This window comes from Lycorma delicatula, chromosome 1 (genome assembly GCF_047948215.1).
Source record: "Lycorma delicatula isolate Av1 chromosome 1, ASM4794821v1, whole genome shotgun sequence".
Lineage (NCBI taxonomy): Eukaryota > Metazoa > Arthropoda > Insecta > Hemiptera > Fulgoridae > Lycorma > Lycorma delicatula.
In genome coordinates, this window is record NC_134455.1 from 194,861,809 (window position 1) to 194,878,791 (window position 16,983).

The following is a 16,983-nucleotide window of genomic DNA, read 5'->3' on the forward strand; positions in this document are numbered from 1 at the left end:
CTTTACAAAGAGAATAAAATCACCAGCAGGGTCGTCAGATGTAAGGATGTCAAAAAACACTTTTTGAAAAATAATTCAAATAAAATATAAATTTTAGTAAAGTTTCTAGATGATATTTTAACATACCTATTTAAAATATTATTGCATATGAAAAATAAAGCGATGTGGCAGGTTTGAAATGAAGCATTCATCGGAACTTTATTTAAAATTTTTATTTACAGCTTTCTACGTGAATAGGATTTAAATTAAAAAAGTGATATGTTTTTTAAAATGTAATAACGTTTTGTTGCCACTAATAAATTTCTGCATAGAAATAATTAGCAAAAATTCTGAGCGCGTAATCAAAAATAAAATTGAAAACCAGAAAAGTATACATGTATTTTAAACCATTGTTTTTAAATTGTAAGAAATGAAGCTTCCATACTTGTTAAGAGGTCTCATAAGCCAATTCTTATGTGTAGCGTATTAATATTTAATTACCATCTACTATGATTTATGAACATACTTATTTATTATATTTGTACGGTTTATTATTTTTATTGTCTATATTAAATAAATTAAAAATGAATAAAGATTTTATGCCTAATGGTCAAGTTAGATATAGCCATATATATATATATATATATATATATATATATATATATATATATATATATATGTGTGTGTGTGTGTGTGTGAATATAAAGTTATAAGCTGTAAGTTTAGTTATGTTGTTGAAATCAACAGCGAAAGAGTGTTGTGTTTGCGTGAAGAAGGGACATTACTGCTGCTAGAATCTAATGGCTACTTTCTCTATAGATTGTTTCTTTGAATCACCGCAACACCGCTGCTTCAACAGCCGCTGTTCAAATTGAATGTTCCAAGAAATTGGCTTATACAATGCAGTAAGTCAGTAGCCGGCACGACTGGCGTATGATATAAAATGCATTACAACCACTGGTAGTAATTGTACGTATATGTCTCTAATTAATACTGTGGCATTTGTTCAACCATTACCCTTCTCCTTTCTTACCACCCAGTACTTGCCGTCTTACATATAGAACATACAGAATACTTGTTTTTGCATCCTTATAATAACAATTATTATTATGATTATAATTATTACAAGTAGATTATGTAAACTCATAAAATAAATCCTAATAACAAAATCTAATAACCATATTTAATTACCCACTGAATATTAGCAAGCAAACAATTAATTCTTCTCGATTTAATTTCTGGTATTTTACCTAATAGAAATAATACAAGTTACAGAAGCTACTAAACAATAGTATTAAAAAATTATAATTGAATTCCTCGAGCTGCAATAAAAACAATATCACTGTAGGGGAAATTTACTTGATAAAATTAGAACGAAAAATGCAATGGAATTTTTGTTAATTTTGTAATAAAATATTCTTAAAATCTAATAAAAATTATGTATTTTTTACTTTGAATTTCTAAAATACTACTTATAATTTTTATTAGATTATGAAAATATTCGTATCAAAAAAATTAACGAATTCCATCACATTTTTCATTATAATTTAGTACTATTGTTATCAAGCAGTATTTTCCTGCGGTGATACTATTTCATTACAGCTCAAGTAATTCAATTATAATTGTTTAATATATAAAATTAATAAATATATATATTAATATATATATACAGTCGCCAAATGGTTTTGACAGCACGTAATTCATAACCTTGTGGTGGCCCTGAAAAAGGCCGTTTTTTTGGCGTTAGCTCTGAGAAGAGCTGTTGGGTCCGGAAGATGGACTCCGACGAATTCGGGAAGTTGCAGCTCGTCCATTGAAGTCCAACCGGGCTTTCCCTCAGCGGCAGTTAGGTTCCCAATACAGCATGGCAGTGGTGGCTCCCAGAGCCCCGTAGTGTCGGGTCGGCGTCGGCCGTCCTTCGCCGACGCGGTTCTCCCCGAGTGATACCACGCTGGGCCGGCTCCGCTGCTGAGTCCGCTGGCCAGGACGATCGAAGCCCAGCGAGCTAGAGCTGGAGCGGGAAGGTATCTTCCGCGTCCAGCGGTTCCGTCGGCGGGCCGGCCAGACCTGCTGCTTCGGCGGGGATGTTGGCATCGCCGGGAGGTTCCACGTTGAGCCAGCCAGGGCACTTCTACTGTCTTCTTCTATCTTCTTGGTCTTCTCCAGGTGGTGGTCGACGATGAATTGCTAATTTACTCTCGTGCACGCTCTTTTACTGGAGCCTGAGAGTGGTGGGGCTGCAGCGCCGCTACAGTGGGAGAACTGCGCGATCATCTGCGCGGCGGTAGTGATGCTGTATCAGTGCGTCAGTATATTGTGAGCCAGTTCGCATTTTGTGTTCGGCCGCCGATATTAAATTAGGCATATATGTGGTAACAAGATATGCTAGACGGGCGTCTGGACCCCCGCAGTAATTTTTGTCCTAATGGTTGTGAGAATAATATTTATAAATAACAATTGAAGTCTGAATGCTCTCTTTCCTCCAACGTTTCCCTCGTTCTTAACGTAGGGGCTCTGATATGTCTATGATCGGCGTCTGTACATTAAAGGTAAAGCCGCTTCTATCCTTATTGTGACCATGGTAACTACACAATGAGATCAGTATGAACTCGTGAGGAATTTAACTGCAACTGGCGTTGCAAATTTATTGCAGCTCAAGTCTGGGTGTCGCATTATCGGTCAGCAGCTAACTGAGAATCACGTGCTTTAGCTGTTTCACAGCATCCAGATACTCTCATTATTTTAGCAGGCTTTGAATAGCAAAAAAGGATATTTCTCTTTCTAGAAGGCAAATTTTTTAACTTTTGGCAATTCAATATCGGCAGCCTAAATAAACAATCAAAAACCGTAAAAATTTGCTAAATGTACTAATTTAAGGTAAGTATAAAATAATAATAAACTAATAAAATAATTAAAATGTTAAATATTTTATATATATTTTGAATATTTGAATTATTTTTCTAAAAGTTTTTTTTGTTGACATTCTTACATCTGACGACCCTGCTGGTGATTTTATTCTCTTTGTAAAGAATGTGAGCAAGACTAATGACCATAGACGTCGATGCCCATATAATTGGATTAAGCAAAAAATAGTATATTAATTTTATTTAGTTAAGAATTATTCTGCTTTTAATCGGTGAATTCATAAATGTATAAAATAATAAAATACTTGTTAATTGTTTAAATGTTTGTAAAATTCATAAATTACACATTTGTTTTTACTTCCTTGTTTTGACGTTATCTTGATGTGTTAATGAAATTAATTTTTCCCAAACAAAAATTTGAATTAATGTACGAATGAAGTTAATTACTAATAATGCAAATTACTAAATGCTTGCTGAAAAAATATCACTTTTTATTTTTGCTTACATGAGTCCAAAATCTGGTGGTTATTAGGAAGTAATTCAGGTTTCATGATTTTTGAAATATCATTCGTACAGATAAATATATAGCTTTTATCATGATCTGTATGTAGATTTTTTCATACATTAGCAAATTTCTCTTAAATAAATTTTACTTAAAAATTAATTTTTTAATATTGGTTCAGTAAGCAGATTGATACTACCGCTAGTCTAATTTTCAACCGTAAAGTAGATAAATCTTTAAGGATGAATAAGAAGTCTCTTGACACTAGCACAATAAGATATTTAATATTTCACTTCTTAAACGTTGTTTTCTGACATTTAAATGTAGATAACTATAATCATGTTATGCCTTTAGCTTCTCTAACAATAAATCTGATTCCTAATCATTAAAATTAGTAATTTGTTTTTACACAATATATTTCTTTGTAGTATTAACTAAATTGTCGCTTATGGACTGACGTGTTATTTTTTTCATAAATTTCTACATCGGTAAATAGCCTACTACTTGTTCATAATTTAATGAATTATTAAAACACATATAATAATGTAAGGAAAAAGACAGGATGCTTTATAGTAATAAAAGTACGACATAGCGATAACGTAAAGCAGGGTTTACACATAATACCGGACGCGGTCGAGTATTATCACCGATAATCCACTGGGATGTTTAGTTTGTTCAGAAATACTAGCTTAGTTGCTACGTTTATATGTTATTTCATTCCGTTGAGGAATGTATTGTACAATACCAGAAATAGACGATTTTCTTTATATTCGTTGAGAATTAAATACGATGAAGCGACTGATATCTTGAAGGAAGAACTGAAGAAAACAGGAAAAAGATTAAAATTTGGATAAGGATTAACAAAAAAGATTCTCTGGAACATCGATTAACATATTAAAAGAACTAAAATTTGAACTCCTATCCGGCTACGAAAATCGGTTACGAGGGAAAATGCCCAATTTTTGAAACTTCTTTTTATAACAAGTGCCAAAATTCGACGCCGTGATTCATTTATGCGGTATACGATACCTATAAAAACCAAAATTTATTCTTATTTTTCAGATGATATTAGGAGTATAGAACGGTTCGCGTAGAGAATATACAAAGTACTATTGTACAACCTACTTCTTCAGCTCTATCATTATTCCCTTTTTTTATTTTTCAATCATTTTTAACCAGTAAAACAATAGTATATTATTTTATTTTTTAAATCTGTAGCAAAAATCCTGGAATGGAAGTTCTTCCCATTATCTTTGACTTTCTTATTCCTGCAATCTGTAAATCTAGTATTCCAAGAGCATTCTTTTTTAATGTATATTGCGACAAACTTCTACATATGATTTCATTCCATTTACATTTTTTAATTTTAAATAATTGGTTGCGACCTACAAACACTTAAATAACAGAGGAAAAACTAAGTAATTAGCATGCGAATACGAGGTGTTCTGTTGTGTCGTACTACTATAGGGCTTAATAGTAACCTCCATCAATAATTAAATAGTGGGGGTAAAAACGCTGGCAGCAAACAAAAATGGAGCATTAACAGTCGATTCACAAGATGGTTTTGTTAGTGCTGGTGCAAACACACGGTTATTCAGTTCTTACTTCTTAAATTCTTGTAGCTTCCTGATTCTTGACAGAGTATACTAGCATGTTTGAATGCGCTTTAGGCTTAAAGATAGAGTAATTCATTAAGAGTTATCTAATGTGTAGTCGTTGGGAGGTACACTGGGAATATTGTATGACGACGCCTCAGAAGATAAGGAATGTTGGAAAATAGCTTTCCAACTCCGTGTCTAAGAAGGAAAGTGCAAAGTCTTTTGAAAAAGAAAATTTAAAAAAATGAATACTAAAAAATCTACTACAATTCTTTAATTCTATTAGTGATTAGATAAGAAAATTATAAGATAACGTGAGTAATGAAGCAAAGCTATTTCCGTTGTTAACTTCCAATTTTCCAAATTAACCTACTATACTGTTCGTGTTTACAGCAGTACTTAATCAATATGTATTTTAAGGTTTAAAATTTTCAGCCGTTATATTCGACAAGGTACCAATCATAAAATATAATCAAGTTATTTCAGCTAAATTTATTTTTACCCGTAATACTTTATTCCTTAGTTTTTTTTTTTTAGTTTGTAAACGGTAGCACGGGTACGTTTTATGAATTCACGAGTGCCTTTTACGCCAACATTATCAAGTGTAGGATAATGTAAAATTATTATTGAAATCGTGTCTGGTTATATTAGAATACAGCCGTGCTTTGTGTTTCAAATGGAGAGCGAACCAGTACCGCCACAGCGAGTAATTTGTCAGGTTAAATACAAATCAGTCTGCCGACTGGCTTTACAAATGATCTAAACGAGTAACTAAATAAATGTCCGGTGTGTCTATTAGTTAAATTGATAACCCGGTTTCCGTGATGCAACACATACCGCGCTATACCTCCCCGGTATAAGCGAGCTAACCGGCAAGTAAGATAAGTGTTTAGTATAACATATAGTCAGCTGTAGCAGTCATAATACGTTATGCTTAAGCTGCATAAAACTTTCCGTCCTAAGGAATTAATAGCATTTATTTAAATAACGATACATTTTTTATTTCGCTTTTATTATTTTCGTTAAGAAATGTTACTTATACCCACAAATTTTTCTCGTATTTTTAAATTAATAAATACACTTCTCTAAGTAATTGCGATTAAAACATTTTTAAATGTTTATTACATTTTCATCTCGGCTAACAGAAAAAAATGTCCCCTAGGCTTATTTGATAAACGATTTTGAGCGTACTAAAATTAAAAAATAAATCACAGAATTCGATAGATTAATGCTGAAAATTTAAAAATACGGATATTTAACTACACCATAAAAATTCCTTAATTATATTAAAAAATGTGTTTCCTGATAAGGTAATCCTTCAAACAAGACTCAAACTCACTGATCGTAAAATGTAATCTACAAAAATAATCTAAGAAAAGGAATTTTTCGATTATAAAAAAATAATTATAATAACTAAATTGATGTGACTTCATGACGATGCCAAATAAATTCCTAAAACGGAATACATTTGAGGGAAAATTTCAAATAAAATGTTACAAAATGTGAATCTTTGTATGAACGAATTTAATTATGGTGCCGTTAATGTGTACCTATTGTATGAGATGTATAAAAATTGCTTTAATTCAAATAAAAAGATAAAACTATTTCATTAAAAACAATGAAAGCAAAAGTAATTGCACTGTCAAACTCGTGTGCAATAAAAAAAATAAAGAATAATATTCATTTCTTGCTTTACTAAGAAACTAATAAATATTACAGTTTTTATGTTCAAAGCTTTATTAAATTTACGATATAAACTGTCACTATACATCAACAGAAAGGGAATTAGTTTTAACTATTTTAGTGCGACCTGTGAGTTCAGAAAGTTAATATTTTTATAACTCCTTCCAGGGCTATAGCAATATTAATAGAATTATGAAAATTTAATAAGGTATTACCGCATTTCTTAATACCGGTACCATATAGGTTTTCTTACTTAATATTATTGTTGCAAGAACAAAAATAATAAATTAGAATTCCACCTGCGTTTTACGGTAAATTTTTACTGCAAAACTCACACGTTTAATAAAATAAAATATTATGTTATAAAGAAATAAAATGATATCGCTATTAAAAATATGAATTGTGCCTTACAAGGCAGTAAAACCTGTAGGTAAAATGTTTAAATTTCTGAAATTATAATTTTTAACAAAACTAAACCAAATTTATGAAACGGTTATTATTTTATATTATTATTTAATGAACCTATTATATGATACATTTTACCTAACTGGAAAAAATGAACCGTGCCAGTAACAATAACTTTGATGCATATTTTTCATTAAATATGACAAAAACTTAAGTTTTATACACCTACCTAATTCGACCCTTTTATTTACAATTTGTAAAGCAGCACCAATTAGAAAAGATTTTTTAATTCGTCTATAGCATTAACACAGAATTTTCTTAAAATTAATTTCTCAACATAAATCAACAATAATAATTCCAACTTAACGAAGAGAATTATTATATTTATTTACGGAAAACAAATACTTAGTTCTAGGTAAATAGTAATAATAGACGATTACCCTCGAGTAATTTATGATTTTGGAAATAGAAACGTTGAATTAAGTTAGAACGGTAGGCCAAATTTTACGAGATATATAGTTCGATAGTGATCCGTGTGTAACGATACGGTGACCGATGTATAAAACACACACTCGAATTTTTTGACCGGTTCATATTGGTATTTCTTGAAATTTTCAAAAACTTTTTTCTCAATAACACCTAACAGGTAGGTATCAGATAAGACTGTATGTATACTGCGTATTTCCTAAACCATTATCGACGGAAGAATAACTTTAATATTAAAATATTACTTTAATACAATTTTAATGTTTGAATTTTTCAACACATACCTAGTATTCCATCTATGGAATGATTCTTTCTAGGATCGCAATCATCTCGCCGTGAACCACGCAGAAGTCGACTGATGGAACTAACAGATGGTGCTGAATTCTTATCACAGATCCCGTCCTGCTGGGGAAAGAGAAATAAACTTGTCCATATATTTCATAACAGTTAATAAAAATTAGAACAAAGAAGACTCATTTCTTGATAACAATATTATACTGCTATATTAAGCCAGGTCACCAAGTATGGGAACGACAAAAAATGTTACTAAAAGGTATTTATAGGAAAACCTTAAACACAACACTCTTTTTATGTTGAAAAAAAATTCAGTATCAAGAATTTTATACATTTTTTTCTGATCAAAGGTTTTCTAATCTACGAACAAAAGACAATTGCTGACCGACATACTGTTCAAAATAAAAAAGAAAAGTGATGTTGATGAAAGAGAAAGAAGGTGGAAAATACAAGTTAAGGAATTATTGTATTTGTAACATGCTTATTATATGTTATTTAAAGTTAAATTACGGAGAAGGTTAGTAAAAATTTACTATGTCGGAATGTTGCAGATTTTTGAGTTCTAGCCTATCTTATATGAGGTTCGAGGCTCAGCCGAATCTGTTATATTTTAATTCTAATCGCTTCTCCAATCTGTTCCCTACCAACATTATGTTATTGGGTGCTATTTGGGTTCCTGGCGATGCATTGATCATAAGAAGGTAAGGGTAAACTCTTTAACTTTACAAGGGAAGCAGTTGTTTATAGACCTTGAATCAAAAAAGCTGTGCGCATATTAACTTCCGGAATATCGTACGAATCAAAAACAAAAAAGGAATTAAAGACATGAAAAAATATTTTTCATTTTTTTTTTACGAGCAAATACGATTCACACATTTTTTCCAAAAAAATATTTGTCATTTTTTAAAAGCTGTTATTTAACTCGCTTTAGGAATAATCAAATCTTGCAACTGCTATACTTTTGATCTATCGTATGAAAATCAATGAAATTTGGTTCACGTATGCAACTTCGATGACAATACAGCACTACAGTGTCGGAATTTTATAGTTTTTATAATTTATTTAAAACAACACAACATTTATTTTTACAACAATTAATTTTCATTTTCATTTTCAATAACGACGCGAGGAGACGGAAAGGTCTGCTGGAACCTCTCCAGTTGAGACTGACTAGCTACAATTAACAATCTGGGGAAATGCACCCACTTGCTTTCTTTGTACATGTTCTCACATAGAAGTTCATTTTCGAATTCTGCTTGCAATCTAAGCCAAATTGAACGCACTCTTTCCTCTAAAAGTTTCAATTTAATTAATTATGAATTTTAATTTAATGAATTCATAACTACGATTACAATTATAATAATGATAATTAATAATTTTTCAGATTACCATCAAAGAATTAAAACATGAGTTATTTTATTACAGATAAATAAAATATATACATATACTAAACAACCTCATTAAACAAAAAATATATTTTAAAATACAGCAAATGTCTATAAATACTTATTCGAAAACATTGTTATAAAAACTGCGCCACCCTTTTATTTAACCAATTATTTTCATTATTTTTAATTTTAAAATTTAATAATTTATTTATTGGTTATTTATTAGATATATATATGATTTATTTTTTACTTTTCAGTGCATTTTTATATTTGTTAATATATTATATTTTTTTTGTTTAAAATTCTCAATTTGATTTAATTCTTATTTTTTTGGTTTTTAGAGGGTTTTTCTAATTTGTTTGCCTTTTTTATTAATGTTAATATTAATATTAGTTAAATAAAAGCTTTTTAAAAAAATAATTTTTTATATGTAATCAAATATATTTTTGTAATTTTTTTTGTGTTTTTTTTAAGACTAAAAAAAAAGTAAAAATATTTATTTTTACTCATCGAAGTTACATACGTGTACCAAATTTCAATTATTTTCATACGATATTTCATGAGAAATGAAAATTTTCAACTAAATCCATGAATTTAGCGTAGGGGTAGCGCGTGGGCGCGTGGGGGTAGGTCGTATCAAATTCCGACACCGTAGTGCTGTATTGTCATTGAAGTTACATACGTGTACCAAATTTCATTGATTATCATACGATAGATCAAAAGATGTAGCAGTTGCAAGATTTGATTATTCCTAAAGCGAGTTAAATAAAAGCTTTTAAAAAATGAAAAATATTTTTTTTGGAATAAATATGTGAATCGTATTTGCTCGTAATAATAACCGTGTTTGAAGTAAACATGAAAATGGATTACATAGACTATATTTTTTGTATTTTGAAGACAGTACAGTTAACAATAAAAATTTTAAATTATGTCCTTGTAGTGAAGACAGTCTCTTGAAAATATCGCTTTATTTTTAAATCTAAATAATTATTTTTTTGGAAAGAAGGTATGATATTACTGTTATATTCCGAAATACTCATTTTAATGAAAATATAAAATGGATATTTGTAGTAGTAGTAAATATAAACCACTGCAGGATATTCTTGGTAGACTTTACAGGCGTTCCTTTGATTAAAATAGCAAAAATAGTTTCTGTAATCGTGAGTATGGAAATAATTTGTTTTCAAGTTCGAGAAAGTGAAACATTTTTCTCTTATTGTGGTCAAAAAAGGAAATGAGTTTTCATACTGTGTTCATGCAAAATAATTTATAAGGCTAAATTTGGATATAACTTAATATAAATTTTTTTTTAAAATGGTCCCAGCGTAGTGAATATTTCTTGAGAAATCCCTGTAATATTTTGTAAAAGGATTAAAAAAATGTAATTTTTCGCAATTTTATCACTGTGAAATTTTTTTCATCTTAATGTGTCCTGTAACTTTTTAATTACACAAATGTGTTAAATTTTTATTCGTTAATTTTTTGATTTAAGAATTAAATATTTTACTAGGTTTGAAGCAAAACCTTTTTTTTATTTCCAGCAATTTTGTGTAACAGTTTTTTCACAAAAAACCTGAAAAATGCGCATTTTTTGGCAATTTTTTTAGAATATTTCACTGGAATTCCTCGAAATATAACCTTACGAATTAAGAATTAAATTAAAGAATTAATTAAGAATTAAAAACTAGTGAGTTTTTAATTCTTTAGGTAAAATTACATCTAAAATCATAAATTTAACCTTGTAAATTGCGTTCATGTAAATGCAGTACCGCATTGTTTTACTTTTGAGACCAAAATAAAAGGGAATTTTTTTTTGCCGTAATTCGAAAAGAAAGCGTTGCTGGATCCATGATAACTGAACCTTTCTCATTATTTTAATTATGTATTAATTTTTAATGTTTTTAAATTTTAATTTTTGGAAGACTCTGTATTATAATATTATTGATTAATAGCATAGTTAAACATTGAATATAATACAAGTCAAAATGTTTATACAGAATTGTAACATTTCTTTTTATACTTTCGTACATTTTTTGTACGAAATATCTAAACTTTTATATAGTCTGGTAAATTCTATGTAGTACTGTATATGTTTTTTCGTTCTCCGTAATTTTGAAGTCTAAAACATTTATAAATATTTGGGAATACTAAGAGAAATAGCATTACTAAAGTTTAAGGTACTTAAATAAAACAACTGGTTTTTAGTTTATTTGATTAACAAATGTAAATCTAATTTCTTCTTCGTAGTAGATATAGAATTGTACTTAACTGTAAAATTGTGGAGGAAGCATCACAAAAGTGGTCGCTAAAATTTAGGATATCGGTTGTTTATACAAAGGATCAGCTCTATAATTTTTTGTAGATATATATTTTTTTTTTACTTGCATCGCTATCAAGAAAATCCTCTATCTTAGAGAGGTTTAAGCTCTAAACCTTTCTCAGTGTTTAATTCAAAGAACTACTCTCATTGAATTAGATTCAAATATCATGTTTAGATTGATTTCGGATTAATTTAAAAATTCTCTCCGTTTATTCAATAAAATCTACTCAATTAAATAGAATAGCTAAATGAGAGCAACTTAGATCAGCGGGTTTTGTTTATTTTTTTATCTATATAAATGAATATTTGTGCTTATAATTTTTCGGAATCCTTTTTCCTGATAACGTAATATTTTTCCTTAATTTCAGTAGTTTACCATTAATTTAAACTATTTTAGTGTAAGAATAACAGTAGAATTTTAAGTTTAAAAATGCAGATGGAAATAAATATTCTTAATTTGTAATCTTATTTCTTAGAAGAAAAAAAAACAAAAAAAAATTGTTAATCTATTTATATAATTTAGCTTTAAGCTATATGAAAAAAATAAGACTGACCTTTACAAGACGATCCCGGATTTCCCACGAAAATATCCCCGGATTTGCTTTTTTATATTCTTCAATTCGTCGTTCAACATCCGGTGTAGCCACTCTTGGTTTACTTCCACCGATAACTCCCGGTCTAATACTGCCAGTCTCTTGGTATCGATTCAAAATCTTTGATACACAGCCGTGCGATACTCGAAGTTGACGGGATATAACACAAGGTCTAACACCAGCCGCAGCCATTTCGACTATCTTTAATCTAATATGGTTCGGTAGAGGCCGACCGTTTATAAAAACACCACCAAGTTGATTAACACGTCCTTGTCCTGAAAAATAGAACATTATATTTTCATTTGGTTTATCTTAAGGAAATTTAAAATTATCAAAAAAAGGAATATTTATAATTTGTATTTTTATTCCACAGGTGATATTTAGCTTGGAAGAAAAAAATGAAATGTGAGTGCAACTAAGAAAGAATTTTATTGATTAAACGATTAAAGACACCAAAACATAATTTTCACTTTCATTTATTTTAAATAAATCTGACTTAAGCAATTCATGTTTTTATTGTTTTATTTATATGATAAATTTTAAACGATGAATAAGCTGAACTCATATCATAAATTATAAAACGTTTACCTGCTTCTGTTGTTAACTAGATCTTTTTTTGTGTTTTTTCATCACCTGTTCTCCATCATTTTATAATCGTTGATTATTTGTACCAGTATCACCATCTAATCATTATACCTTACCTTATTCTTATTCCAAAGGTGTATCTCTTATTGTTAGGAAATATCAACTACATAAAGCACAAACAAATATTAGAAGAAAGTCCTAACATTTTTTTTTTTAATTTAGGAAGTTGGAGAGAAATAAATGAAATATGAGTAAAAAATTGAAGAAATTTAGACTAAGTAGAGATTGAAACGCGTAGTCTGATTAATTACAAAAAGAACTTATTTACTTGTTTGTAGTTACAAATGCACCATTTTTAGTATTAGGGGAGAGAACCGTAAATAATTATTCGTACAAAGATTACTCCTCGGGTTAGCGTTCTATAATAATGCTTTTATATTCTTTATTTATAAAAAAGAAAATTTATTTACTCGAATAAAAGATCAAAAGCGATGACCATCAATTAAATAAGTGAAATTGAATAAAATCTACGGGTTATACAAATGGAAATGAAATCGGTGTAAGGGCGCAATAGGATTTCCTTGTCGGTCAACCGTTTGAAAGACCCTCCACGGAGCGGCATGTACAACACACAACCAGTATAAAGAGAATAAAAGATCACTTCAGTATTTATCTTTTCTTCTCCAATTTAGTGGAAAATCATCGTCTTTTTACCACGTGAATTCAAAGTTTTATTTTGAATGACGATCGGCCCTCAATTGTTTCATACCATAACATTTTGTTCGCTTGTTCAAGTGTTTCTGTAAACTATTCTTATACACAAAAGTGTAACAAAGCTGAACGAAAAATATATTTGATATTGTATTCTACAGTTTTCTTCTGCTTTCAGCCAGAAAAGACTAATTTTTCTGTCTATATAATTTTGGTATTATAGTAATAGAAAAATTTAGGTGACTCCAAAATAATTAATTTACTTTTCTGATTATAATTGAGATATACATAAACAAGCCTGGTTGTAACTGTGGCTGTAACACTTATTTTTGAAAGTAAGAGTATAAACGTTTGTGTTTATTAAAAGAAAAATAAGTAATAATAACATTTCGAGTTTATAATACATAAAATAGTTTTCTTTTATTCAGAACAAGTCTATAATGCACAGTACAATAGTCCTATTAGTCTATCTCTATGGTATATAGTAATATTTCATTGAAAGATAGTATTATGATTATTCTTATAACTATTACGAAAAAAGTAAGAAATAATTTTTTACACGTTACAATAATAATATTTAAAGAATTTGTCAGCTTATTCTACACCTTACCTATTAAATTTTTGAAATAAATTTTTTATTAACTGAAGAAAAGTTCCGTTGCAAAACACAGGTAACATCTAGATCGCTTAAAATCGAAACTACACGTAATTAAGTTTAATGCTCAATCTTTTTCTTTAAATTAACATATTAAATCAATTGTTTTTTGTGTGAGATCACCTGAAAAATATATTCCGTTTTAGAAAACGAGTCTGATAATTATACATACGCCTAGAACTATACCGAATAAATATTAATTAATAAAAACAAAGTTGTTATTAATACAGATCGTTTTATTGAATGGATGAAATAATTTTTTCTCGTAAATAATTTCATCTTGAAATAAATATAGTGAGGAAAGATAATGGTTTAGGTTAGAGTGGAAAATTTAAGTTATCTTTTAAATCTATCTTTCGATCCGACAATATATTGTTAAATTTTGAATTGAATTCACTATGATTTTAATAATGTTCATGAACCTTTTTTAATTATAAAACTTCTTTACAATTAAATAAAACATTCAAAAATAATAATAACGTAAAAAAATTTATTAATTTTTTTACGGTTTTCAGAAGAAATGAAATCATATATATATATATACACAATATCAGGAAAGAATCTGAAAATAAAATCACACTACCAAAGGAATTAGGACTACTGAAATTTATTTTAGATATATTATTACGCACTTTGCATAGTAAAGACGTTTGACATTAGTGGCGAAAAGTTATATTAACAATATTCGTCCAATACAGTAAATATTATTGAAATTATAATTTTTTATTATTTTATAAATTTTAATTGGATAAATATTTTATAATTCTTTGCAATATGAATACAGTAAAATTGAAGAATGTAATCTATAAATTAATTTTACAGCATTATTGTAGCAGAATTTTAAGTTTTATTTACCCATATTTGAAACATATTTTTTTTAAATTTTTATAATATTTTTATTTATTGTCGCATCAACAATTAAAGGTATTAGACTCATCACTATTGAACTGAATTTACCGGTAAACATTTAGTCTTGAACAAATTCAGGCCAACCATTCCTGAAACGTATGGTTAATTAAAATCCAACCACCCAAGAATACCGGTAGTATTCATCCGAGTATATCTAGTATTCAAATCAGAATAAAAGCAACTAATCTTTTTAGGTATTGAACTTTAGAACTCTCGGCTTCAAAATCAGCTGATTTACGACGATGAGTTCTACCACTAGACCAATTCTATGGGTTTTGATAGCTCTGTTTTAATTATTTTCGTATTAAATTGTATATTCAATGGAAAAATTTGTTTGTTTTAAACGCGTAATGTAAAGAGACCAGCCGCTATAAATACATTTTAATTCAAGAATATTACTATTAATTTTATTTTGCTGCAGTACAGATATTAATAGGCTAAATAGATTGCTATTGTAGTACAAATTTATTTCTCATTTATGTACTTACCGTTTATTTTCTTTTTACTTAAATCAAACTATTAAAGTATTATTATTTTTTATTTTTTTTTTATCTTTAATGAATACTTTGTGTTGTCCTAAGTAGATAATGAAAAGAGACTTGGTAGTACAAGTAAAATTATAGACAAGAATTTATTTATTAATATAGTATTATAACTGTAATAAAGTATATATTTCCTTTTTGTATTATATTTATTTTTTTTTATTTACCTTTTTTCCGCATTTTCATTTTGTATAATATTGTTGCTATTCCTTAGACCGTCGAACGACCATGATTACTGCTTCCAGTGTCTGTTTTGTTTTATAATATGTGATTTTTATTCAATAAAACACTTTATCATTATTATTTTTACTATTATTATTATTATCCAATTTTTTTTTATATCTCCAATGGATTTAAATATTTTGAATTACAAGAAGCAGCAGTCAGACTCTTTCTCTGTAAAATCCTATGCATTTTATCATAATATTTGTAGTATGCAGATGAAAGTGGTGAGTATCACCTTCGATTTATTTATCGGGCTTTGCTTTCTGGGACTGTGATTAGGACAATGAAAAAAGTGAAGGGAAGCCACTTCATTCCTTACCCACCAAATAGTCCTTGCATGAGAAGCCTATTATTTTTAAGAACGGCTTAGCCGGTTTGAGAGTAGTCTGTGACTCGCGTAAGGTAATCTATAACCTAACATGGTCGTTTTTCGATACGTCTAATAATTTTATCTAAGAATTCATCTATCTATCTATTAACAATTTTATTAAGAAGCTATAAAAAAACACGTCGATTTAAATGAATCAACGATAACAGACATTTATTTAACTGAGAGCTAGAAAAATTGTTATTCATTCCAAGATATCAATATAATTAATACTATGCCAAGAATAATTCAGAAAATATTATCTAAGAATCTGATAAAGTAAATAGTGGAAACAGAAGTTTAAAAAAATTAACAAATTTTAAGGTAGAAAATGGTCAAATGAAAGAAAAAATTTTTGCACTTTTTTTTATCAAAATTAGTTTTTTTCATGTTATTACAAAGCTTCGCAATCGACTATTGAAGACCGTCTAGTTTATAAAAATAACCAAACTTTTTTTTTTTAATTTAAACCGGGTCCTGTTAGCCGTAAATTAATATACGAGTAATATATCTTAACGCTAACGAAAACCGAACCGCAGATAGGACAAATGGTTTTTACCAAGGTTATTTACAATGAAAAAAGTAGTGTATTCTACCTGTCATAAGATGAAATTTGTTACTTGTCCATTAGTTAAAAAAAATAGTTAACATGAAATTATGTAAGTAGCTGACTGTTTAAGATAGGAGTTCTGTGATGCTAAAGGGACTCGATTCAGTTAAAGGATCGGTACAGTTAAGTTACTCTTAAATATCCATGTTGTCATTTTAATTAGTTCATTGGCGTTCGTATAACGTATCTCAACACTAAACAAAATTACTGAATTTTAATTATTGTTTCAGAACCAAGATCAAAAATACTTATACAAAAATAATTATA

At 28.7% G+C, this 16,983-nt stretch overlaps 1 protein-coding gene across 2 annotated transcripts in view; it reads right to left on the minus strand.

Moving 5' to 3' along the window:
* Window positions 1-16,983, minus strand: part of LOC142318240 (protein gooseberry-like) — a 128,784-nt gene that overhangs the window by 86,030 nt on the left and 25,771 nt on the right. Inside the window, exons 2-3 of one of the 2 annotated variants that reach the window (XM_075354803.1) lie at window positions 12,074-12,387; window positions 7,802-7,919 (exon numbers count right to left, since the gene is read on the minus strand). In XM_075354803.1, the coding sequence (XP_075210918.1) occupies window positions 7,802-7,919; window positions 12,074-12,387 (432 nt within the window). Of the gene's footprint in view, window positions 1-7,801; window positions 7,923-12,073; window positions 12,388-16,983 lie in introns of both variants that reach the window. The other variant, XM_075354802.1, reaches the window with a different exon arrangement.